Genomic DNA, 27,500 nt, shown 5'->3' on the forward strand with positions numbered 1-27,500 from the left:
GAGAATCGAATTCAAACTAGCAGTATTGTGCTATAAGTGCCTTAATGATCAAGCACCATTGTATATTACTGAATTTTTAGAAACTTATAAGCCAACGAGGAGTCTACGTTCTGCACTAGATTCTACAAAATTAATTGTTACAAATAAATATAAATATAAATTTTACGGCGGCAGATCGTTCAGTCACGTCGGACCTTCCATCTGGAACTCTCTTCCTAAAAGAATAAGAGAAGCGCAGTCCTTATCAATATTTAAATCAAAGTTAAAACACCATCTCTTTGTTAAAACACATCTTGATTAATGCATCTTTGTAATTTGACCCCAATATGAATGTTAATTTAGTTTATGTTATTATATCATTATTTTATATTATTTCCGTATTTGACATAGCATGTGGATGTATTATAACATATCTTGTATTAATGACTTTATGTTTAGTTATTACATTGTTGTATAATGATAATATTATGTTGATGTAGTTTGTATAATGTTTCATTTGTATAATAATGTCACTGTATTATTGTTTCGCGCATTGAGCATCACCCAGTGATGAAAATGCGCGTTATAAATGTCATGATATTATTATTTATTATTTAGGACATGTCACTAGTTATCACAACCCCTTGTGGTCAATTGTCAGCTATTAAACTCTCCTTCCCTTTTTCTTTGGGTTCACTCACATTGTTTATTGACTCAAAAGACCCCACCCTCCCTCCCATTCCCAATGAATACACGATAAAACGAACCCCCCCCTCTCTCTCTCTCTCTCTCTCTCTCTCTCTCTCTCTCTTCTCTCTCTCTCTCTTATTTATTTATTTATTTATTTATTTATTTATTTATTTATTTATTTAAATATATCTCTCTCCATTCATCTCTCTCGCTCTCTGTTTGTTACTGACTTTCTCTCTCTCTCTCTCTCTCTCTCTCTCTCTCTCTTTCTCTCTCTTTCTCTCTCTCTCTCTCTCTCTCTCTCTCATGTAAACAACTACGCGATAGAAAGTTACAGTGCTCTTAGTGCAAGGGAAGTAACCGTGGATGGTAAATGCGTGACGTCATCGGCATACTCTCAATATAATTTGTTATTTCCAGACATAACATTAAATATACTGCGAGTTCAAAAGGTGGGGGAATGTATTCATTAAACGTTCCACTCCACTGGGAGAAATGAGACAGGAGGTAACACAGTAAGTTGAACATTATATAAGAATAGAGCATCGAGAGCTACCAGATTGGAGAGTTTTTGCCAAGATGAGGCCATGTAAATTGTGGGATTTTATAGTGGGCGTGGATTAGATGTCCTCGAATGATGTAGCCTACTTTTAACTGTAATAAAACCATAGTTATTTTGTATGTATTTGACAAGATTGTGGAGAAGCAATAACATTGAGCAAAGCAAATCCGAAGGTGACGATTGAGATGAGCGGAAGAGGCAGAAAGGATTTAGAATGTACATGGGTGATAGAAGTAAGTATAATAATATTGTTTTTTATTATTAAAGAATTAGTACTTATTTCTGGCCCACCCGATGTGCTTTTATTTGCAGGTCTGATAACCCAATTCCTTATTGGCTCATTGTTGTATTGGACATCTCAAAAAATGACGAAATTAGTTTCCATTACAACAATGTTAAACTAGGCCCATAAGTGAGTTCGACATCAGACCTGCATGTATGTTCACGTCGGACCCACCTATCACACTGGTATTAGATATGTCGGGATGAATTCTATGCCAAAAACTGTTTTTAAAGTTTAAAAAATGTCCAAAATAGTGAGATTTCCCCCCCACATCTTTGTATTGTATCGTAACGCTTCGTTTAAGATCTAGTCCAATAGGCTTTGAAAACCGATAAATGTTCAAAATCGCTTTAAAGGGGGTCTGAAGCAAATAGCAACACTTCACATTGGAAGAGACATGACGCCTGTTAGGCGCTGCGTCCTTTCTAGACCGTTCCTATATTCGTATTGATCGAGAGTCAAAGAAAGTATGATTTCTTTTCGACTGAACGCTTTACAAGGGGTCCCAAGCCAACAGCAGTACTTAACACGTAGGACGAGACATGACGCCTGTTAGGCGAAATTACGTTTTTCTATGGACAGAGAGAGCGCTGTTAAAGGCCAGGTACTCAATTTACACTCGAGTACGGTGAGAGAATGTAAGAAAAGAAATTTTTCCAAGGACTAAACTATGCGTCGCTCAGAGAGAGACTTGAACCCAGTATCTTCTGATCCGAAGGCGAGTATCATAACACAAGGCACATAGCCGCACATAATATAGCAGATTCGTGTGGTTATGAATGACAAATGACATGTTTGGAGCAAAGATCTAAGATTGATGTTTTTTCAGGGTGACAATCCAAATGGAACACTGCTGTTGGATTTTGAAGAATTCGACCTGAAAAAGAGTGGAGGGTCCTGTGATTATGACAGAATAGAAGTGAGGCATGCACGAATTGGACAACCTGCAGACTAGTAAGTGGTTGTTATACTACTACTATTACTACTTCCACTACTAATACTACTTGTAAAACGCTTTGAGCAAATAATATATTTCAGATTGCCCTACATAAAAGCTCACGTTGTTTTAGTAGTAGTTGTAGTAGTAGTAGTAGTAGTAGTAGTAGTAGTAGTAGTAGTAGTAGTAGTAGTAGTAGTAGTAGTAGTAGTAGTAGTAGTAGTAGTAGTAGTAGTAGTAGTGGTGGTGGTGGTGGTGATGGTGGTATTAGAAGAAGAAGAAGAAGAAGAAGAAGAAGAAGAAGAAGAAGAAGAAGAAGAAGAAGAAGAAGAAGAAGAAGAAGAAGAAGAAGATAACGTTAACGAACGGGACATACAAATTAAATACCAAGTCAAACTACCATGTACAAATCGATTTACATTTTCATCTCTTCCAGTTTCAAATCTACAGAATGTTCTGACAATAAACATCGACCTTTCCAAACCATTCGATCTATCTACGACAAAATTCTCATGAGATTTCAAACCATGGGGGACTCGGAATCGTCTTTTAGAGCCAAAGTAAGATGGATGCCATGTAAGTATATATTGTTTGACACCCCCCCCCCAAAAAAAAAAAATCAAAAAAAAAAAATCCCCAAAAACCCCCAAAAAGACAAACAATCAAAAAAACAAACAAAAAAAAAAACATGTGTATCATACATACAATTAACCAGTAGAATTTCGACCAGTCAAAACATGGAATTTATGACACACCCTCACACGTGCTCAGACAAACATAGTTGGTTGTTTATAAACAATAACGTGAACGGGATCGACACCTCTCTGATCATTGTTATTGTTTTTATACCGCCAAATGGGTGACTAGTTATCACACGATTTTCTTGATCAGATTATAAACGTTTAAGTTTACACATAGTTATCTGATTTGTTCTATTGGTCAAGCGGCAGAACAGTGGGTATTTTACTTAAACACATAACATCTATAGTAAAGCCTGTGTAGTTTGCTGTGTCTACTAATCACTGTCATTGTTTACATAATGGCGATTGTTCCAGAGGTTGGTTATCTAATAGATCCCGTCGCCTAGGTATTCCATGGAGGAATATAGATAGAATGCGCTTGGCCAAGGAGTTCACAACATTGCCATCCGGAAGTATAACGGACCAACACACAAACTCTGTGTAACCATGAACTTTTATAGTCTGGTTAATACAGTTTAGTGAGAACAACTCACAAACGCGGATGGCAAAAACAATAACAAAGGCCTGAGTGACGTCATCTGCATACTATCTATAGATAATCCATCAAATAGGATGTTTGATGTCACCAGGAATCACCTTGCCCATGGAGAAAATCGAAAGTGTCTGAAGAGGGGTTCGAACCCGGGAAACCCGGCACCTTCGGATCACGGGGCAATGCCTTAACCACTCGACCACTTCGCCCCCCCCCCCCTTAATATAGTGTAGAATTATATAATGAGATTGATTGTCAATGAATTATCCAGTTAAAACCGTACTCTAGGAAAACACGATTTAGAAATTGGGCCAGAAAACATCGATTGATTTAGCTGACCCCATCATGGCAAACATCTCTCAAATCTGAGACCTTGCGAGGTCATATAAATCAATCGATATTTGGAGGATGAGTTTTATGTCCAGTTTACTGGTTAGCGCAGTGGGATGTATAATGTATCAAATTAAAGGAAATTGTCTAAACTTTTGTTCTGGTAACGATTCCAGTCTAATGTTGTTAGTGTTTTAAAAAAACTGAGTCTTATTGTTAAGGACCTGGTTTTTCTTATTTTTTTTTATCGTCTCGTTTCTTTCTTTTTTAAATAAAAAAAATAAACATATAAAATAAAATTCCCTTTATTCATCTCCATGGGGAAATTTGTCTTTAGGGTCTATTCCGAGGGAAGACTGGAATAATCCAGGCGTCAGAAGCCGCAGATTAGCGCCATAAAGTGAGCTAGGGCGAGGTGACTTATTCAAGGCCACACAGCGCTGCGGCGGGTGATCGAACTCGGTACTTTTCGGGTACGAAGCAAAGACCGTACCGCTGAGCCACTCACTCAGGTTGCGTTTTATAGAAATTGTTTTAACGTTCAAAATTTATCAAATTTGTGTTTGAACTGATGTTGCTGTTGGTCAGGGAACCCCTTAAAGCGGTACGTTTAGTGGATATTGCGCTATATAAAAGCTCGCAAAGCTCAAGAGCCGAACAGATTTTGTCTTTAAATCGTCGCTAGGAGTCCTGACAGTTCAGTTTGTAAGAACACTTGCTTCCCACACAAAGAGGTCCGGGTCAAGTCCAGATTTTTTTCTGACCTCCACCCTCCTCCCCTAACCTCACAACAGTCCTATCCAAAGAATAGCAAGAAATTTCTATCGTCATTTCGCGTCATAGAAGCTGGAATAAACTCCAGGTCAATCGGCCTAATTGCTCTGAATGACTACTTTTAACGACTCAAATCGCGGTTCCTGGACTTTTTATATGAATTTGTGCAGGTTGTGATTAGAAGCTATCATTTACTTTTAATATCTTACAATCGTTTCTGTTGGACTTTTGTATATGAACTTGTGCATGTCTCGTGCATTATATAAATAAATAAATGCAAATATCGTTTGTACCAGACGAGGATATGTGTGACGATGTAGCGGAAAGAGGAATCAGCTATGACGGAAAAGTGAACATTTCAGAATCATTTAAGCCTTGTCTTCCCTGGCACGAGATGACAGAATGCCCTCACAATCCATTCTTAGAGGGGTGAGTAATCTGACCAATCATCTGAATACGATTCAATAGTTTGATGTCACGTCCGCCCAGCAACCAGCAGCTTGGTTCTAAACAAAGAAAATCAGTACATTTTATCCTTCATGCTGGCTAGAACTTTTTCACATGTCATGTAATCAGAATGTATAAAAGTCAAAACATGATCAGATTTATAATGTTTTTCTCCTCTGGATACACGTTTATGCTCGTCAGAGAAGTATTTCATAAGGGCGTCCGCCATTGTTCCGATAGTTTAGAACCAGTTACTAAGTTACTATGCGTCATTAGGACGAAAGTGACGTCACGACTGCTGAAGCCTATAGATGCTGTGCGGATAGCCAACATTTTCATAACATCCGACAGCGAGATATAAGTACCAACACACAAAACTATGAATGTTTATTATAGTCTGATTGATAGAATTTAGTGAGAACTACTCATAAAAGTGGCTGACTAAAACTATAACAAAGAGTTGAGTGACGGAAATAAAGTTCATTCTATAAAATACAAGATTTACATTGAATCTTATTTTCTCTATTGAACTTTGCCTTTTGGCGTAGTGATATTTCACGGGCTAAGGAGCGCGGCTATTATAAGGGAAATAAAGAGGCAATTTATTGCATTGAAGCAACTTTGAAACTATCTAAGTGACAAATTGCGTATATTTTTTTAGATCTTTGTCTGATACAACTTTGGCACCACAACTATCATTGTCTATGCAAAAGGACGCTCCTTAATCATCTTGTTGCATAAATCTATCATATCATCACTTGTCAACACTTTGCCTCTTTCATACCGATTTGGATCTAGGTGGGTATAGATATAGAAATTTGTTAAATAAGATAGAAGGGGGATGGGCTATTTATGTTGGAATTCCCCAGATTAAACGAGGATAAAGATCACCCAGACCAATGCATTTTATTACACCAATTGTTACTAAATTTCAATAACTTTATTATCCATAATTCCCATCTTCTTTACTGTCAACAAATGGGGTATAAGCGTGGTCATCATATACAAAAACAATACTAGATATTCTTGCTGTTATGCTATTATTATTTTTTTTATTATTATTATTATTATTATTATTATTATTATTATTATTATTATTATTATTATTATTATTATTATTATTTTTATTATTATTGTTATTATTATTATTATTATTATTATTATTATTATTATTATTATTGATAGTATTATCATCATTATTATTATTATTATTATTATTATTATTATTATTATTATTATTATTATTATTATTATTATTATTATTATTATTATATTATTATTATTATTATCATTATTTATTATTATTATTATTATTATTATTATTATTATTATTATTATTATTATTATTATTATTATTATTATTATTGTTGTTGTTGTAATTGTTGTGTTTTTTGCTGTTGTTGTTGTTGTTGTTGTTGTTGTAAGTATTGGTGGTATAACCGTTGTTGTAATTTTGTTGTGGTTATTAATAGGATCATTTATTTTTTTGGTTCCATTTACCTTTTTTTTCATCACTTTCATGAATGTCACCGAATCGAATTATTTATTGGCGAAAGCCTAAGATTACATAAACTTTGAAACGTTGGTCATAGTTATTGTTTTATTTTTAATTAATATATTACCCTTCATCTGTGTAGTAATGTGAGGAAAAACTTGGACAGGAATTATTGTCGTAATCCAGACAACAGCTTCCGGCCATGGTGTTATATCGACAAGAAAGACTGTAACCGTGAATACTGTGACGTTTGTGGCTTGGGTGAGTCCTTTTAAAGCAATTGTAACAAATTGAAAACGAAATGAATATGTTTATGTTGTGTTTATCGCACGCGTGAAAGAAAGAGAGAGAGAGAGAGAGAGAGAGAGAGAGAGAGAGAGAGAGAGAGAGAGAGAGAGAGAGAGAGAGAGAGAGAGAATGAGTAGGAGTGAAATATCTGTTCAATATTATAGTTATCATAAAACGTTATAACAAGTGTAACTAAATCACTAATTGCCATGTTTATGGACAATAATAATATATTATTAGAGTAGATTCAGGTCAAACCGGACACGGGTCAAACCGGACGCTACCCGACTCGATGTCTAATTTCCTTTCGTTTTGTTTTTCCCCCGGTGCATATTTCTAGTAACTAAGCACACGTCTCTTGTGACGTTTTTCCTGCCGTTTCAATGAGTGCAATCAAGGAGAAGTCAAAGAACTGTGTTTTCATCGAGATATTTCTCACAAAACGTAAGTATCCCGTTCTTTGTTATGGGTTGCAAGGTGTGCAAGGAAGTTGCTATTTAAGCTATTTATACGTTTTTATTAAGGAGTTTCGGCTCAACCACTGCACTACATGCTATTTTAGGATCGTTTGATTGTGGTTAGATCGTCTGACGATGTCCGGTTTTCATTTTAGCTCCAGTGGGGGGGGGGGGGGGGTGTCCGGTTTGACCAAAGAAAATTTAAACGATTCAGGTGAAACCGGACGGGTTGATTAAGTTGTTTATTATTATTCTAGACGTCTATAATATTATTTGTTGCAATGCTTTCCTTGTATTTCTGTTGACCGGCCTATGTTTATCATGATTATTATTATTATTAGAAAATTAGGGAGGCCTTCCGAAAGCCTCTACACCTACATCCCCAGTATTATAATGTTTTGGGAGGGGGGAAACTTTTTTTATAATGTTCTGGTAGGGGGTTTGGGAGGGGGGAGACTTTAAAAATAAAACTTATCCCCCTCCCAAACCCCCTACTAGAACATTATAAAAAAATACTGGGGATGTAGGAGCTTTCGGAAGGCCTCCCTAAAATTATATTATGTTCACCATTGTAAAGGAAAATTTACATTATTAGACTAGCCAGTCTATGAAAATGAAGATCAAATATCTAAATAAAGTTAATTTTTTCACATTGTTACAGGCACCAAGATGCCGCGATCAAAGTACACTGACAAGAGTGTGGATGCTGCACTTGATGCCATCCGCACAAAAAATCTTTCATTCCGCCAGGCCGCTGCGACCTACTCTGTCCCGAAATCAACCCTGATGGACAAGATGGCCGGAAAATACCCGTCCATAGGGTATCTCATACAGTGTTGGCCACAGAGGAGGAGAAAAAAACTTGTCAAATGGATGGTGGCCTGTGCCAGGGCAGGTGAAGGGAAGGACAGGGAGCAGCTGTGCCTGGAGGTGCAAAGAATAATTAATGCTGAAGGCAGAGAGACCCCCTTCAAAAACAACAAGCCAGGATATTACTGGTACAAAGCATTCATGGAGAGACACAAGGGGGAGGTGCGGGAGAGAAAAGCGATGTCCCTTGGGGAACAACGCGCCCAGGTATCAGAAGGAAAGATACGTGGGTGGTTCCACACCATGCGGACATCGCTAATGTCAAATGGCATCGACATTACTAAGGTCCCCCCCCCCCCCCCAGCAACGTCTTCAATTGCGACGAGACTGGCTTCCCTTTCTACCTGGGAGGTTCAGTCATCATTGCAGACATTTCTTCCAAGCACCCCTATCAAGTCGGCTCCGATAACAAAACCCAAGTGACGGTGCTCGGAAGGGGAAGGGCAAGAAGAGGAGAGTGGAAGAAAGAGTGGAGTCTAGTGCAGAGGATGATGATACGATGGTTGTGTATGATGACAGGTCGGACGTTGAGATGGATATGGATGAGTTATGTGGTGTGAATGACAAAGATGAACGTTTATGTGATTTTTGTGGAAGTGATAGGAACCTGGATGGATGGATTTGGTGCAAGTGTGGGAGGTGGTACCACAGAGGATGTACTGGCAGAGAGAGAGAGAGAGAGAGAGAGAGAGAGAGAGAGAGAGAGAGGAAGATACTGGGGATGAGTGAGGAGAAGATCAGTGTTTTCACGCTTGTTTGTACATTGTGCAAGTGACATGTTGCGTTATGATTATGTACCCTATAAATTGTTTTGAATAAATTATTTTTGTCTTTCTCTGGTGAAAATGAACATAAAGGTGTTTATTTATCTATCTAGACGTCTAGATCTAGTCTAGCTATTTATGAAAATATATGGCAGTCGTTTTGGGGGAAGGAAACATTCTGCCAATTTATGGAAAGAGTCCTTCAAAGTCCTTGGAATGCTGGAATCGAACCCTAAATTGACCAATGACCCGGCAGATATTTTACAAACTGAGCCTATGGATCTGTTGTAACTGTTTATGAATTGAAAACTATTAAAAAAACAAAAGAAAACAGAGTTTTTCAACATCCGTGAAGGGTGTCCGGTTTGCCCAAGTTGGGTGTCCGGTTGGACCTTAACGTTCCATAAGTGTCCGGTAGTACCACAATGTCACGAATAACATTTTGCGTCGAGAACATGGAAAAGACTGCTTAGGGTGCAAAATCGGCTTGTTCACCTGAAACCGGCCACTTGAGCGTTACATTTTACGACATCACTATACAGCATTGGTCTTATTTCTGGCCAGCAGTCTTCCATTCTCTGAGACGACCACAGATAAGGCTTGTGTGTCCGGTAAGCCTGAATCTACTCTATTATAAAAATATTTGGTGACTTAGGATTCTTTCATGGCTTTGGATTTAGTCAATGAGTAATTTTTTGCGCGTCACAAACCACTAACTTACGAATGGGTGTGTTATTGCGCGCTAAAAATAAAGAATGTAAATAATGTAAATGTAATAAAGTAAATAAATGTAATAAAGAATGTAAATGTAATAAAGTAAATAAATGTAATAAAGAATGTAAATAATGTAATAAAGTAAATAAATGTAATAAATAATGTAAATGTAATAAAGTAAATAAATGTAATAAATAATGTAAATGTAATAAAGTAAATAAATGTAATAAATAATGTAAATGTAATAAAGTAAATAAATGTAATAAAGAATGTAAATGTAATCAAGTAAATAAATGTAATAAAGAATGTAAATAATGTAAATGTAATAAAGTAAATAAATGTAATAAATAATGTAAATGTAATAAAGAATGTAATTAATCCATAACCATAAAGGAATATCTTTATTCCATCCCTCAAAGTAAATTTTCCAGATATTTCAAAACAGTTGAGAAACCCTCACAACGACACACACAGTCACCAAAACGTGCATATGCATACAGAGACGAAAACTATCTGTTAACATGAATATTTGAATAAAAATCGGATAATGACATTTAACAATAATGACAGATGAAGGGAGATTATATTATGTCATAAGCATTCTGATGTAACAAATGTATATCTTACAAAAAATAGGATGTTTTATTTAATCTAATGAACTTTTCATAAGATGAGATTTAATTTATTTTTAAAAGATGACTGGGAATCCACAACCCCGTTCCCCACACTCAATGGTAAACAATTCCAGACAGCGGGCACAGCATGAATAAATACACGATTAGCATAGGTCTTAGATCCTTTTTTAGGAAAACATAATCGTGATTGAGAGTATGGTCTTAAAGGGCTTGGGGGAGTGTAAACATTTATCAAATCTGATATATAGGCAGGAAAAGTTTCATTAATATGATTATAGCCCATTACAGTAATTTTATATGTAATCCTAAATCTAACAGAGAGCCAATGAAAAGTCCAAAACAAAGGTGTAACAAAGGTGTCACATGATCACTTTTTTCCTTTTTTGCCTCTTGATTTTGAATGCGCTGCAGTTTGCTGAGAACATTATTTGGAATAGAATACATGAGCATGTTGCAGTATCTAATCCATAAAAGTTCAATACATACTTTATCTTAACAAAACGAGCTCTATAACAAAGTGTTTAGTTTTAAAAACATTAATTCTTTCTTTAAAGTTTGCGATGTTACAAAAGAAAACAGAATCAGAAAAAAAAATGGTGTTGTATCGCAACAAATGTGACGATTTTTCTATGATTCGTAAGGACAGAGATACTCTTCATTTATTCTCAGATAGGCCATTTGACACACTCGATGAATGCCAGGATTTGGTTGACAGTGGAATCTGTACAAGAGATGCCGCCAAAGCTGCTAAATACTGTGCCAAGACATGCTATAATTATTTGCCAATAAGAACAACCCCAATGAAAATATGTAAGTGAATTAAACGACTCAGCTCTGATTTATACCTGAGGCTATGTGCTCTTGTCATATGACTCTCACCTTCGGATTGGAAGGTCATGGGTTCGAGTCCCGCTCTGAGTGGTGCATAGTTGAGTCCTTGGAAGATTCTCTTTACCCACATTCTATCACATTACTCAGGTGTAAAATGAGTGCATGACCGTTAACAGCGTTGTATCTGTCCGAAAAGAATTGTAATATCGCCTAACAGGCGTCATGTCTCGTCATACATGTTAAATATTACTGTTGGCTAAGGACAACTTGTCAAGTGCTTTGGGCATGTTAAGTCGATACTGCACTATATAAAAGCTCAAATTTGTTGGGTTTTTTTTTTACATACCTACTGCAGTCCGATATACTAAACTTGAAACTCAAAACCTAGATCTACCTGCATGAAGGCAAGTGTCATACCACAAGACCACATCAAAAAATATTCCTTCAGAGCCATTGAACTCATGGAGCGGGAGTTTATCCCGTTTCTATAGCGTGAAACAGACGATAGCAATTGCTTGCTACCATTTTGAAAGGACGCTAGTTTATAAGACCACTTGAAACTCAGTTTGAATCATAAAATTTTCACAACATAAAACCGTTTTAACACGGTTAGTCACATTTTGATTCCCACACAATTTTTCTTCATCTCATTCATAATACCATAATACCATAATATCAAAATACCATAATACCAAAATACCATAATACCATAATAATCAAATTCAGACCTGCCTTCTACTACGAAACATTCGTAGAATTACGAAATTTTGGCTCCAATTTCAGAACTGTGTAAGCGTTTTATTTAAAATGAGAGTTGGATGCCAGACCACGTGATTGTAAGGATTTTGAAGGGATTTTAATCCTGGGGAGATTAGTTTGTTGATTTTTTAAAGTTAACTATGACGACGTCTAGTTTCATCTCCTAATGGCTAACCCACACCGGAGACTGACTCCGACGACCCGACACTGCCGTCCTCTGCCGTCTTCCGGATAAAGACGTCGGGCACGGACAAAATACTAAGAATAGAGAGAAGATCCGTTAGATTTTGAAGGGATTTTAAGCCTGGTGAGATTAGCTTAATAATAATAAATAATACCGACAACTTATATAGGCTATAACTCCGAGACATCCGACTCTAAGCGCTTAAATTACAAATTACTTTGGCTGAAACATACTCATTCACACACACAAGCATACACACAGACACACACACACACACACACACAACAACAAACACAACACAAACCAGACAGACCTATCTTGCTTCTCATAGCATATACTAAAGACGAAATAAATATGTTTTAAGCGAACATTTAAAAATAGACGATTCTTTTTCACGAATGCTCTGTTGTAAGACGTTCCAAACAGAGGGTCCGAAATTCCAGCATTTTTCCGTATTCGAGGGACAACTAGTTTGGTGGAATCACTGGCCGAACGTAAGGGGCGGGGTTTTCAATATCTTTCAATTAGTTCCGAAAGGTAGAAAGGGGCAGTATATCTTCAAGACAACGATACACTAAAAAAGCTTGTTGATTTTTAAATTTAACTATGTCTAGTTTTCACATCCATGGTTTTCATTCTAAAGAAATATATTTTGTCTTCATTTCCTCATCAATCAAAGCCGAACGCATAACATGCAGCACTCCTACGGTACCAAGCGACGGGTCCGCCTTGTCTGAATTAAAAACAAAGTACACGCTGGGCGACACGGTTGAGTTCGGATGTAACAAAAAGACTGGGAACGGTAAAGTCACATCAAGATGCATGACCAGTGGTAGTTGGTCTCATTTTGGATCTGCTTGTGATGGTGGTAAGTATTGTGAGTGTTTCCTGTTTTTTGTGTGTATTTGTTTTGTTTTAATTGTTTTAAAAAAATAATCTTATTATCATTATTATTATTATTATTATTATTATTATTATTATTAATTATTATTATTATTATTATTATTATTATTATTATTATTATTATTATTTTATTATTATTATTATTATCATTATTATTATTATTATTATTATTATTATTATTATTATATTATTATTATTATTATTATTATTATTATTATTATTATTATATTATTATTATTATATATTATTATTATTATTATTATTATTATTATTATTATTATTAATTATTATTATATTATTATTATTATTATTACTGTTATTATTATTATTATTATTATTATTATTATTATTAATTATTATTATTATTATTATTATTATTATATTATTATTATTATTATTATTATTATTATTATTATTATTATTATTATTATTATTATTATTATTATTATTAATATTATTATTTGTTTGTTTGCTTTTTTATCATACCATATCATATCAGTAAAATGGCTTTAAAACAGACCAAGTTTTCCTTTAATTCTCTTAATACATAAAAATAATAATAATAATATAATATGGACATTATACATTGCATATTCTTTGAGATAAAAATAGCTATCAAAAAGGGAGAAAACTATTTAAAAGTTTAGTTAGTAGAGTACTCGCTTCACACGCAAAGGGACCTAGATCAATCCCGGGTGCAATCGAGATTTTTTTTCTGACCGCCCCCCCCCCCCCTTACTGTCTACCCAGCAGTAAATGGGTAGCTGGGTCTCGTAGATCTGACGGAAAGTACTTTGCAATATACTAGCGTCCTATCCTATCCAAAGGATAACAAGAAATCGCTATTGTAGTTTTCACATTTTAGTAACCGGGATAAAATCCGGCTCCATCTTCCTAATAGGTTTGAAGGACTAATTTTTAATTCTCTCACCGTACTCATGTGTAAAATGAGCACCTGGCCGTTAACAGCGTTGTCTCTGTCCAAAAAAAAATTGTAATATCGCCTAGCAGGCGTCATGACCCGTTCTACATGTTGAATGTTGCTGTTGGCCAGGGACCCCTTGGAAAGCGCTCTGAGCACGTTTAGTGGATATTGCCCTATATAAAAGCTTTTTTTAAAAACTTTTACTTATTTACTTTTATTTTGTTGTATTTAATACATTGCCTTATAAGATTATGTCAATACATTTTGTTACGTTTATTTTAGGTAGCTATTAATACTTGCAATTTACGTTTGTAATTACCAATTTTCTCATGGATGAATGAAGTTTATTTATCTGTTCATTCATTCATTCATTCATTTATTTATTCAATTTATGAGGCTATAATGTTGTATAATGGTATTTACTGGACTATTCTAAAGACCCAGGTTTGAGGGTTTTTTTTGGGCACGATAAAAGGTCATTTTAATCCATGCATATAATATAATATAACTCACCCTCTTAGAACGGTACTATGTCAAGATGATAAATGTTCTGGAAATTTTATTTATAACCACAAATGTGACCTTTCGCTTCAAAACGGTATAAAGTCGGGATTATTAAGATGCTAAAAATTGAATTTATAGCCAGACATATCAGACTGAGGTTGAGTTTGAATGTTTTATAGAGGAGAATGAAAATCATATTTCAGAGTTCCAATACTATTAATTCATATCATTCACCAGTTTAGCATTAATATCGGCTTTTCATCATCTGGTTTATTCCAGACGATGGGTCACAAATATGAAACTTGGGGGATAGTTTCCCTTCGTTTTGGTGGAAAAAGAATATTCTATTTCTTGCATTGTAAAAACTTGAGTTCGTATTTTTTAAAATACACTAACAAACAAAAAATTAGTTTTTATATAGAGCAATATCCACTAAACGTTTGAAGCGCTTTACAAAGGGTCCCTGACCAACAGCAACACGCAACATATAGAATGAGAGATGACGCCTGATAGGCAATATTACAATTTTTCCGACAGAGACAACGCTATTAACGCCCAGGTACTCATTTTACAACTGGGTACGGTGAAAGAATGAGTAAAGAGCCTTTTCCAAGGAATAGCGGCTTTCCCATTATTTTGTTTCTAAATAAACTTTTCTGGGTACTAATTATCGCGACATGATACCATTGTGAGACGATGGTTCATATATTTGAAGGCAGAGTTTCTGGGCCAAAATTTTAAATACTTGTATCTATATTTTTCAGAGTATGGCTATATAAATAAGTATGAGTAGTTGGCTTTCAAATCGTACAAAGTCCCATTTTAATTGTTCAAAGAAAAACACGATTTTTGTCATTTATTTATTGAATAAAAGATGATAATACATGTTTTTCTTGCCTCATAGAAAAATACCCTGAGTGTTTTGAAACTCCAGATTGTCTCTGGTGATTCTATGGAGTCCAAAAGATAGCTTGGGAATTTTATCTCATTTTCTATTAGGATGTGACTTAGGACTTTTTGAAAATCACCTACTCGTGTGATGACAATGTGAAAGTGTGTCAGTTTTAAAAATCAAAGTGAATGCCAAGCAAATAGAAACTGTGAATTGTAAAATACAATGTACAAAAATAAATATATCCGCTTTAAGAACAAAATACATGAAAACTGGACTTTTCGAACTCAAAACCCTTCTTCAGCCAACAAAAATAAAACAATTCAAACGATACTACTTCACGTAAAATCTGACTTTACGTAAAGTATTATCTATTTGATTGTTGTCGTTTTTATTAATTTGTCATTAGCTGAATAAGGGCTTTAAGCCCAATACGTTCCGTGTTAAGAATTTCTTTTCTCTTCTGAAGCTGATATATATATATATATATATATATTTTTTTGTTTTTTTTGTTTTTTTTTTTTTTGTTCAATACATTTCTTCTCTACGATTTCTTTCCAGGATATTCTACGTGCGAAGACACCCTAGGAGAAAAGTGCCAATCCCTCCTGATAGACACACCCGGTTTGTGCACTGATCACAATGAGTTTGTGGAGAAATTCTGTCGGAAAACTTGTGGGATTTGCGAAGCTGATGATGAACACTCTCTGGGTAATATAGCATTACACTCAGTTCTTGAAGTAATAATAATAATGACAATAATGATAATAATAATAATAATAATAATAATAATAATAATGATGATGATGATGATGATGATGATGATGATGATGATGATGATGATGATGATGATGATGATGATGATGATGATAATAATAATAATAAATATTAAAATAATAATAATAATAATAATAATAATAATAATAATAATAAAAATAATAATAATAAAATAATAATAATAATAATAATAATAATAATAATAATAATAATAATAATAATAATAATAATAATATAATAATAATAATAATAACAATAATAATAATAATAATAATAGATTTATTACAGCTCGCTAAACATCCCTTCATCTGGATTGCTCGGGACGCATAATAACATTCAATACTAGCAGAGTACAAGAACAATGCAATAATACACATAAAGGAAAACCTGTCTGCTGAATCAAATTGTCTTAAATTGCCGTTTGAAATCCTCCAGTGAAAACGACAAGGGTATTTCATGTGTTAGAGAATTCCGTCATTATTCTTAGAGACAGAAAGACTTCATTGATATTTAACACTGACAACAGAAAATTTATTTTACAAAATACATCTTTGCATAATCATCCAACAGAAAAGGCTTTATCTATGTTACAAACTCAAATGGTTGTAATTGACAAGACTCCTTATATCAAGGGGACAATTGAAATTAAATCATAAAACTTTTACAAAATTGCTGATACAGGAAATTTTTACGTAAACAAAATATCAACTATCAAATATATTAACCTCATTTTATATGTTTATAAATTGTTCATTTGATTGTCCATTATGAATTTTTGCCAAGAAAAGGTAATTTTCTACATTAAAGATGCTTTGATTTGTTTTGATGCTATGCGTTTGGGTAAAATACTCTGCCCAGGAAGTTAGTACTGATAAAATTGAGACTAAAATGTGAATTTGGATATAGACAGTATACAAAAAATGGAATTATAGTTTTTAGATAGCGGACATATTCATATCTTATGTTTATCATGGAAATAATTGGTGAGTGAACTAAAGTGATTATGCTCTTAAAGGGGGGGGGGGGCGACACTAAAGGGTCATTTTTTTAATTTGATGAAATATCCTAAACTTCTATGCACAGTCATAATGTATATGAGAAGTATGATTGCATATAATTTTTTAATAATTAAGTTCAAAGTTGTTACTAGATTATTCCCCTTGAAAAAAGTTACATAATTTTAAATTACACATAATTTTTTTTTTTCCAAGTTCCGGCTCCTAGAGGACCTGCGCATTTGTATGACACTCATTTGTAGAAAGTTTGAAGAAGATTGGTTGAAAACTGAGGGGAGAGATAGGTTTTTAGTGACGAAAATTGCAGTTTTGAGAAAAACGCATTTAAAAAGTTAAAGTAAACGAATTTAGGGAAAAACGTTCCTCTCGCTCTCTGAGTGGATTGTGACCACATGACATAATTAAAAACAAAGTGATTGGTTGTTGAAGATAGAGGAGAGTTTTTACTTTTCATTGACATGTTTTTGCCTTTACTTAGTTATAAAAACTATTTGATATTCTTTCATGAAATCAGTCCACTGAAACTAAAAATGGGCAGGATTTAACCAAACTATGGGTCACAAAATACGTTTTTTTGAGTGGAAAAAAACGGAAGATGAAGTTCTTATGCAATTTTTAATGCAGATAAATGGTCACATGACAACATCCCACCAACAATCTAATTTTAGCAAACTGGGTCAAAATTCATCATTTTTAATGTCGCTCCCCCCCCCCCCCTTAAGTTTATCACCGATGAGCTGAAAAATCACTAAAATGTCACTTAAGTACTTTTAGTGCGGCTTTGTGGTCTTATGTTACGACACTCGCCTTCGAAACACTGGGTTCATGCTCAAATCACGCTCTGAGCGGTGTGAAGTTGGGTCCTTGGAAAAAGCTCTTTACTTATATTCTCTCATCGCATTCAGGTGTAAAATTAGTACCTAACCAGTTATAACGTTGTCTCTTTCGAAGCATCTCATAGGCTTCATGCCACGTCTTAAGTGTTGTTGCCGACTTGGGACCCCTTGTTAACAGCTTTGAGCACATTCAGTGAACATTGCTCTTTTTATGAAAGCTCATAGTTTGTCTTGTTGGAGTTGTGTTTTTTTTGGGGCGGGTACTGAGGTATTTAATTAGTGTGGAGGGAGGAGGAGGGGGTTCTCTCTCAAAATGCCAATTATTCATTTAATATATCTATTTCAAACACAGGTTGCCAAGTACAGAATAAAAACCCGTATGTGCAAACCTTGTTGACTGACGAGAGTATCTCTGTCGGAAAGTTTGTGGATTATCGTTGCGACGAGTTCAAATACCGCATCAGTGGAGATGAAAGAAGGGCTTGCCTTTCTCGTGGACAACTGACGGGAGAACCTCTGGAATGTGGAGGTACTAAGTGGATCGACAAGAATTTAAACAGAAGTTAACTTTAAGAGTGTTGACTTAATACGGATTCCACTGTATTCCTAATTCTAATAATTATGACCCTGAAATCATTTTGATTTTCTTCAGCTGGTTTGTAATATAAACATAATATCAAAATTAAGCGGTAGAGCGCGTAATATAGGTTGTAGTAAAAGTTGCACGATAACAACACGTTTTGAAACTTGAAAACGCAAGGAAGAATATAGACACCCCTCAAACGACATTGATTGTAATATTTCTTGTTGAAAGGAATTTTTTAAAAAAGAGAAAGATTGTATTAAGATATGTGACCCCTCGCCTCAAAACGTTATAATGTCGGGATGATTAAGATGCTGAAAATTGAATTTATCACCAGAAATATCAGACTTGAGTTGAGTTTATGTTTTATTGAGGAGAACGAATATGGTTTTTCATGGAACCAACACCAATAATTCATATTGTTGACCAATTTTGATTTGATTTTGGGTTTTTAGCATCTAGTTCTTCCCGAAAAATACCGTTTTTATACGATGGGTCACATGTTTCAACGTCGTCGGCCGTCTTTTACTTGGAGGTTATAATAATAAATTATTTGTGTTAGCATTGATGACTTTGGGGTCTAGTTAATATTTTATTTATCTGAAAACATCGTCTATCAAGCAGTGATTGAGTAGTTGGGTCTTGTAGATTTGACAGAGATAACTTTGCTATAGGCATGCGTTATTTCCAAAGGGTAGTAAGTAATTGCCACTGTCCCTTTACCACTGTAGAAATAATGAATACCTCAACTCTATAATGAGCCCTGTGGTTTTGACGGGCTACTTTTGACATCATTATGCGTCTCAGTTTACTGGAATGGGGATAAATTATGATGACGGTAATATTACTTTCATTCAGTTTTTATATCTTTCAAAACAGACTGTCCTATCGGATTTAAGATGGTGAACAATGCTTGCTATGGTTTCTTGCTGGATGAGCCACGGGGCTATGAAGACGCAAGGAAAGAATGCAAGAAATTTGATGGATTTTTAGCAATGCCTAAAACTCAAGAGGAAAATGCTGCCATTAACTCAATCAGGTAATTAGTGATTTATCTAATGTGGTCTAGTAGAATGACACTCACCTTTGGATCGGAAGGTCCTGGGTTCGAGTCCCGCTCTGAACAGCGCATTATTCAGTCTTTGAAAGGAGCTCTTTAGTCACATTCTCTCACGGTATTCGATTGTAAAACAAGTACCTGGCCGTTAACAGCGTTGTCTTTGTCGAAAAATTGTACTATCGCCTAATAGGGGTCATGTCTCATCCTACATGTTAAGCGCTGCTGTCGGCTAGGGTCCCTTGTAAAGTGTTTTCAGCACGTTCAGTAAATATTGCGCTATATAAAAAGCTCAAGTATGCAGTATCATTGCTATATATTTGAGAATGCGAATTTTAAAAATCCTGTATAGAAAAAAGTTCTCTCTTTTAAACGACTGGAAACCTTAGAATCACAAGGGAAAAGCAGAACTATAAATACAACACTCAGGCCGTTGTTCTAAATAACTTTCCGTCAGATATGACAGATCCAGCTACTCAATCACTGTTAGAGGGACAGAGAGTTCTGATTTTTAAAATCTTTACTATACCAATACCATCACTGTTAATACAAGATTTTGTCATCGCCTTCAAATTAACTAAAACAAGGCAAAGAAGACATCAATTATCCTTTTTACTTCACAAAAAAATATAAAAATTACAAACAATTTCAATTTTCTCCAAACGACGATAAAGAGACTTAGTAAGTATTGAAAATTATCTCCTCATAAATTGTCCTTTTTGATTCACTGAATAAATGATAAAAATGCAGTTTTCTCTGAATGATGATAAAGAGACTTAAAAAGTGTAAAAATCATCTCCTGATTTCATACATAGTATTTATGTCATCATAATATCATGTCTGTCCAAAAAAAAAAGATACTAATAGATAGATCGTCTCTATACTTTTATGAATATGCCAAATATATGACTTATTTGACTTATGCCTCTCGGCTCCTGGCGAAGCATAGGGCCTCAACAGCACTCTTCCATCTTCTTCTGTCCTTGGCACAGACCTTTGCCTCACTCCAGGTAAGATTGGAGACGCACACAAATCTTGGTGAACGCTTCTCCTCCAAATCTGTTTTGGACAACCCCGTTAACTCTTGCCCAGTGGGATCCATTTGGGAGCCTGCTTGGTTATATTACAGGGCTCTTTCCGCAGGGTATGGCCAACCCATCGCCACTTTCTGCGTCTGACCCGGGCATCCATTTGCTCTTGGTTTGTTCTTGTCCAAATGTCAGCGTTTGGCACTTTGTCAAACCATTTCAACTTGAGGATTTGTCGAAGACAGCGATTGACAAGAGTTTGTATCTTGGCCGATGTGGTCATTTCTAAACTATAGAGGAGGACTGCTTTAACATTAGTATGTCAAATATATAGGGCATATTTAACTCTCTCTCTCTCTCTCTCTCTCTCTCTCTCTCTCTCTCTCTCTCTCTCTCTCTCTCTCTCTCTCTCTCTCTCTCTCTCTCTCTTCTCTGACTATTTAAAGGATTTTTATCAAAATAGTATAGCTATCCAACACGATAATTTAATATCCAGATATATTTGTAAAAGCTATAAATACATTTATTATGAGCATACAGTTCTTATAGATAAATATAACAAAGATATTTCTTCAAATTTTGTGATGTACAATTCAATTCTGAATAAGAAACGAGTTCATTTTGTCGTCACAAATGTGAAGATTTTTCTGTGGTCGGTAAAAGGAGGGTTAAAAGAAAACATTATAACTGCATTTAAAACCTACTGAATCTGGTTCTACGTAGGAATGAGTTGGAAGAAGAAATTTGTATTTGTGGGCAGCGGTATGGCCTTTGTTTCGTACCCGAAAGGTACCGAGTTCGATGACCCGCCGCTGCTCTGTGTGGCCTTGAGCAAGTCATCTCGGCCTAGCTCAATTTGCGGCGCTGTACCGTCGCTGATGCCTGGCTTATTCCAGTCTTCCCTTGGAATAGACGCTAGATTGAAAAAAAAATCCCCTCTGGGATGAATAAAGGGAAATAAAAAAATAATAAAATTAGAAATTGTTAGAATGAGAAAACTAAACCTTTATGAAGGTTAAGGAGAGAAAATCAACTACTCAAGTGAAAACATTTACTTAAATTCAAATTTTTAGATAAGCTTAAATTTTAATGTTTATCATCAGACTGATTCCGATATGTTATCATTTTGAACTGATTCATTATATTTCAAGTCATCTATGAGGTATAAAACAATACTTTCTTGACATGACTGAATCTAACAGGGCAAATCAAGAAGTTTGGATGGGAGCAACGGATATGAACACCGATGACAAGTTCCTATGGGACGACGGTACAAGCATCATTGGTTGGAACAATTGGAAGGATGGTCTTTTAACTGAGTGTCCAGAAAACTGGCATGAGTTCAATGACACTTGCTATAGCTTTATCGACAGCAAAATGACTTTCAGTCAAGCAGTCTCAAAATGTGATTCACTGAATGCTTTTATCGCCTCCCCGAAAAACGAAGAGCAACACACATTCATTCAATCGATTCGGTAAGTTTTAGAAATGTATTTTGATCCAAATGACTTGAATTATCCTGATGTGTTCCAATGTTGTTCCCACAATAGGCTTCAACAATCGTGACCCCACTTCCCTCTTAATGACGCATAGTAACTTAGTAACTGGTTCTAAACTATCGGAACAGTGGCGGACGCCCTTATGAAATACTTCTCCGACGAGCATAAAAGTGTATCCTGGGGAGAAAACATTATTAATCTGATCATGTTTTAACTTTTATACATTCTGATCATATGACATGTGAAACAGTTCTAGCAAGCATGAAGAATAAAAATACCGATTTTCTTTGATTAGAACTAAGCTGCTCGTTGCTGGACGGACGTGACATCAGACTATTGAATCCTATTGCAACCCATGAATTGAACTTTTTGTAATTTTAATCAAAATTCTTTCATAGTCTACGAGATACAGCCGGAAATACAGAATAAGACGACGAGAGTTTGCTGACTAGGTCATTGTGTTCACTGCAGTGCCAATTAACTGATTGCTAGTAGAAGAAACAGGTTTCAAGTGACATCAACTACATCAGATGATATATTTAGAACTTGTTGCACATTTCCGGGTACCGTATTGCCAGAGTGGGAACTCACTATGTAAAATACTCTTTAGCAAAGATTGTACCAGATAGCTCAGTTCGTATCACAGAAAAAGAAATAATGTACAAATATTGACATAAAAAGATAAATCCAATAACTTTCTTCAACTAGAGAGTTGGTGAAACCGAGAAGAACCGTAAATAGCTTTGATTTTAGGTACTTAAATATCCCAGGTTAGGAAGATGCGGAAGTAGGAATATAAAGTCCCATTGTAATGGTCACTGTGGTCGTAGTTGTTTACTGATGGAGATCCATACTTTGTGATGTAAAAATAAAAATTGAGCTTTTTTATAAAGCGCAACATCCACGAAACTGCTAAAAGCGCTTTACAAGGGCCTGGCCAACAGCATCACTTAATATGTAGGACGAGACACGAGGCCTGTTAGGCGATATTACAATCTTTTTCGGACAAAGACAACGCTGTTAACGGCCAGGTAATCATTTTACACCTGTGTACGGTGAGAGAATGTGATAAAAGAGCCTTTTCCAAGGAAAATGCAAGTTAGATCTTATCCAATTGGTAACAAGTAAATTCTACCTTCTTTTCTACACTACAAAACCGGTAAAAACTCTCACCCAGTGGACCCTATAGCTCTGATTTTATCGAAATAGCTTGAAATGCTATTTACGCAATAAGAGCTTTTTATAATAATAATTTGATCAAATTTCATAATTCTGAACCTTAATTTAGCCTAGTCCATCCTACATAAAAATTTGATCACCATATTATAAACTAAATATATTCAAAGCATAATCATGATATCGGGACGTTGGTTGGGCAACCAATTAAGATTTATCCTCCTTGTACGCACTAATGATGTCAACGTTTGCTGTGACACCAGAAACATGCATCAATGAGCTCACCAAATAAATCAAAACGGTCGATCCTACAGTTTGAAATCAACACACACACACACGCACACACACACACACACACACACACACACACACACACACACACATACCCCCGACACCATCGCCAACTTTAGGCATTCTTTTTAAATTCGATTTTAGAATTTGATTATGATCTGCTGTGTGACTAAGCAGTACAGTGTTTTTTTTATGATTGACACATTTCAGGAGAGCTATGTAAGATTTCATCAAACGGTTTTTAGCCATAAGTGCAAAATGTATTCGAGTTTTTGATTGATATTAGGTTTACAAGGTGCGCCCTTTGGTAGCTGAGTTATGACGTTTCAGTAGAAAAGTGCAGAGATGACATAAATCGTAGTTTATTTTAGTTTTATCCAACTTGGTTCTCGAATCTTGCCAGACAACTCGCTGAAAACATTGTCTTCTCAGATGAATCAACCTTTTACATGTCCGGGCATGTACACAAATACAATGTTCGGCATCGGAGGAAAAAAAAAACAGATGAAGTTATCGAGTACCGTCGTACCTCACCAAAAGTCAATGTCTGGTGTGAATGACCAGGGAAATAGCGGTCGGTCCTTTCATTCTTGACGACACGACAGGGACAACTTGAAACTATCTGGCTATGTTAGCATCATACAGAGTCCCTCAATTTGATTATCTTTTACCAAACATCTTTTCCCCAACTCAATGGAGCTCCCCCTCAGTGGAGTTTAAATGTGAAGGAATTTTTGAATGAACAGTTCCCAAACCGATGGATCGGCAGAGATGATCCAATACCTGGTCTCCAAGATCACCTAATCTAACCCCACTTAACTTTTTTATGGGGATATTGTGAAGTGCTTAGAACCCCCGTGATAGACTTGTGTGACCGACGACAAAAAATAAGAGAAGCCGTTCGCTCTGTCACATTACTCATGCTGCAAAAGACGTGGGACAGACTGGAGGGACGCTTGCGGCTTGTCATTCAAAATGATGGTGGTCACGTGGAGCTTTAAATCAGACGATTCCGAAAACACATGATCACAAGTAATTTACAAGAAAAAACTTTAATAAATTAGGATTACTATGTTGAAAACCAAATCAGCGGTTCTTGAGTTATTCCAACATGAATTATGCCAATGATTAAAAATAAACACCCTGTAAATTACGATTTATGTCAAAATTACCCTTTTCTACCGGTGATCTCATAGCTCAGCTACCAAAGTTCGCAAGGTGTTAAAACTTATATCAATAAAAACTTAAATAAATTCTGCATCTATAACACAAACCATGTGATGAAATACATCCTTTGGAGTTATCAAACCTGAAAAGTGTCAATAAAAAAGCATACTGTATATTACGATCTGATTACGACGACGTCAATGATAATGATGATGATGATGACGATGATAATAATAATGACGATGATGATGATGATGATGATGATGATGATGATGATGATGATGATGATGATAATAATAATGAATATTATGATGATGATGATGATGATGATGATGATGATAATAATAATGATGATGATGATGATGATGATGATGATGATGATGATGATGATGATGATGATGATGATGATGATGATGATGGTAACAATAATAATACCATCTCAATCGGTTTTTAAAAATTGTTTGGTCTATAATAATCTCTCTCTAAAACGTATAGAAAAGGATATGCCTTATGGTTAGGAGTCACGGACATAGAAAAGGAAAAGGATTTCAGATGGCAGGACGGAACCAAGCTGGAATGGTCCAACTGGGATAGGGGTTTGTTATCTTTTACCCTGTAATGGTGGTGGCAATGGTGGTGGCCTCCTGAATCTTTAAAAAGTTGTTTTACAGTAATTGTGGTGGCCTTATGAATTACTTTTTAAAAATTATTTTACAGTAATTGTGATGGCATAGGTGATGAATTACTTTTAAAAAATTGTTTGACAGTAATGGTGATGGCATCTCTGGTGGCATCCTGAATCTTTTAAAAATTGTTTTACAGTAATGGTGATGGCATAGGTGGTGGACTTATGAATTACGTTTATTAAAGTGATCCTAAGCTGCTAAAAACTGTGGATTGCAAAATGTAATAAACAAAAATAAATATAACAGCTTTAAAAAAGAACAAAAATTAACCCTCCCCCCCCCCAAAAAAAAACCCAAACCAAACAAAAACAAACAAATACGTAACGTTTCGGTCTCAAAACCATTCTTCAGTCAACAACAACAAAAAAAACAATAACAAACATAAATACATTACTTAAAAACTCGGACAGACGGTCGTCTATCTGAATGTTTAAATAATGTATTTTTTTTTTATTGGGTATTCCTTTCTTTTTATCTGTTGTTGTTGTTGTTGTTGTTGAAGGGTTTTGAACCCGAACTTTTCCGTGTTTAGTATTTTGTTCCCTTTATTTGGAGCTGTTATGTTCATTTTTGTTTATTGCTCTTCAATTAAATGGTTTGGTAGATACAGCCTTAGGTTTGAGGCACTTCAGTGATCACAGCCTTGTTTTCTTTTTTATTGTATCGAACATTATTTCTTCTTTCAAACTGGGTTTTTCCGTACTGTATTTAAGGTTTATTGGTGTTTTTTTTTGTTGTTGTTGACTGAAGAAGGGTATTGAGCCTAAAACGTTCGGTGTTTGATGTTTTGTTCTCTTATGAAGCTGTTATAATATATAATCATTTTTGTTCATTACAAAATAATGAAGACCACGCTATGGTTTATGAAAACCATGTAATTCAAATGTTGTTCTCGAAGCTCGAAGAAATAAATAACAATGTGAAATTGAATTTAAGCTTCAATTTAATATACGAAAACAGATAAAATGGACGTTTCGGGTTTCCCCTTTAACAACGAAACAGGATGCATGAAACACTACAGACGATTGGGATAATGGGGTAGTAGCGTTTAAAGCGCTTTGAGCACATTTAGTGGATAGTGCCCTATATAAAGGTCAATTAAAATTTTTTTTAGCGTTGTTAAGATGAAAATAACATCCTTACTGAAATGATGAATAAACGATTAAAGAACGAACGTCACGATCGTCAGTAGTGTTTCATTCATCCTGTTTTGTTGATAAAGGGGAAACCCGAAACGTCCATTTTATCCGTTTTCGTGTATTAAAATGAAGCTTAAATTCAATTTCACATTGTTATTTATCATGAAAACCATGAACTCAAGATTCATAACCATAATTTCACGTTGACTACACTCTGACGTGTATTTGTTGGGGTTGTAGGTTTAATTACCTAATCTGTTATAAGTATCATTGTCGTTATACGATTCAATAGTCTGATGTCACGCCTCCCGGCAATGGCGGCCATCTTGGTTCTAAACAAAGAAAATCATTCCTTTTTATTTTTCATTCTGGCTAGAACTTTTCATGTGCCTTGTGATCAGAATGTGTAAAAGTCAAAACATGATCAAATGTATGTGTTTTTTTTTCCCGCTGGATACCCTTTATGCTCGCCCGAGAAATATTCATACGGGCGTCCGCCATTGTTCCGATAGTTTAGAGCCAGTTCTGCTAAGTTACCATGCGTCATTAGGAAGGAAGTGACGTTACGACTATTGAATCCTATAGGGTTCAACACTCGTAATGACGCATAGAAACTTAGTAATTGGTTCTAAACTATCGGAACAATGACGTACACCCTTATGAAATACTTCTCCAACTGGCATAAATGTGTATCCAGAGGTGAGAAACATTATATAAATCTGATCATGTTTTGACTTTTATACATTCTGATCTCATGATATGTGGAATAGTTCTTGTCAGCGTGAAGA

The 27,500-nt window shown here is 35.2% G+C and overlaps 1 protein-coding gene across 1 annotated transcript in view; it reads left to right on the plus strand.

The window, feature by feature from the left end:
• LOC144975235 (uncharacterized) overlaps positions 1-27,500 on the plus strand; it is a 78,378-nt gene that overhangs the window by 30,467 nt on the left and 20,411 nt on the right. The window contains exons 14-25 of the mRNA XM_078919131.1: positions 1,364-1,464; positions 2,344-2,468; positions 2,888-3,027; positions 5,085-5,217; positions 6,873-6,991; positions 11,129-11,269; positions 12,913-13,101; positions 16,019-16,168; positions 18,439-18,615; positions 19,549-19,708; positions 21,957-22,229; positions 25,383-25,483. Coding sequence (XP_078775257.1) covers positions 1,364-1,464; positions 2,344-2,468; positions 2,888-3,027; positions 5,085-5,217; positions 6,873-6,991; positions 11,129-11,269; positions 12,913-13,101; positions 16,019-16,168; positions 18,439-18,615; positions 19,549-19,708; positions 21,957-22,229; positions 25,383-25,483 — 1,809 coding nt within the window. The remainder of the gene's footprint in view (positions 1-1,363; positions 1,465-2,343; positions 2,469-2,887; positions 3,028-5,084; positions 5,218-6,872; positions 6,992-11,128; positions 11,270-12,912; positions 13,102-16,018; positions 16,169-18,438; positions 18,616-19,548; positions 19,709-21,956; positions 22,230-25,382; positions 25,484-27,500) is intronic.

The sequence above is a fragment of the Berghia stephanieae genome, chromosome 6 (assembly GCF_034508935.2).
Source record: "Berghia stephanieae isolate SIO BIC M18660-M18661 chromosome 6, UCSD_Bste_1.3, whole genome shotgun sequence".
NCBI lineage: Eukaryota > Metazoa > Mollusca > Gastropoda > Nudibranchia > Aeolidiidae > Berghia > Berghia stephanieae.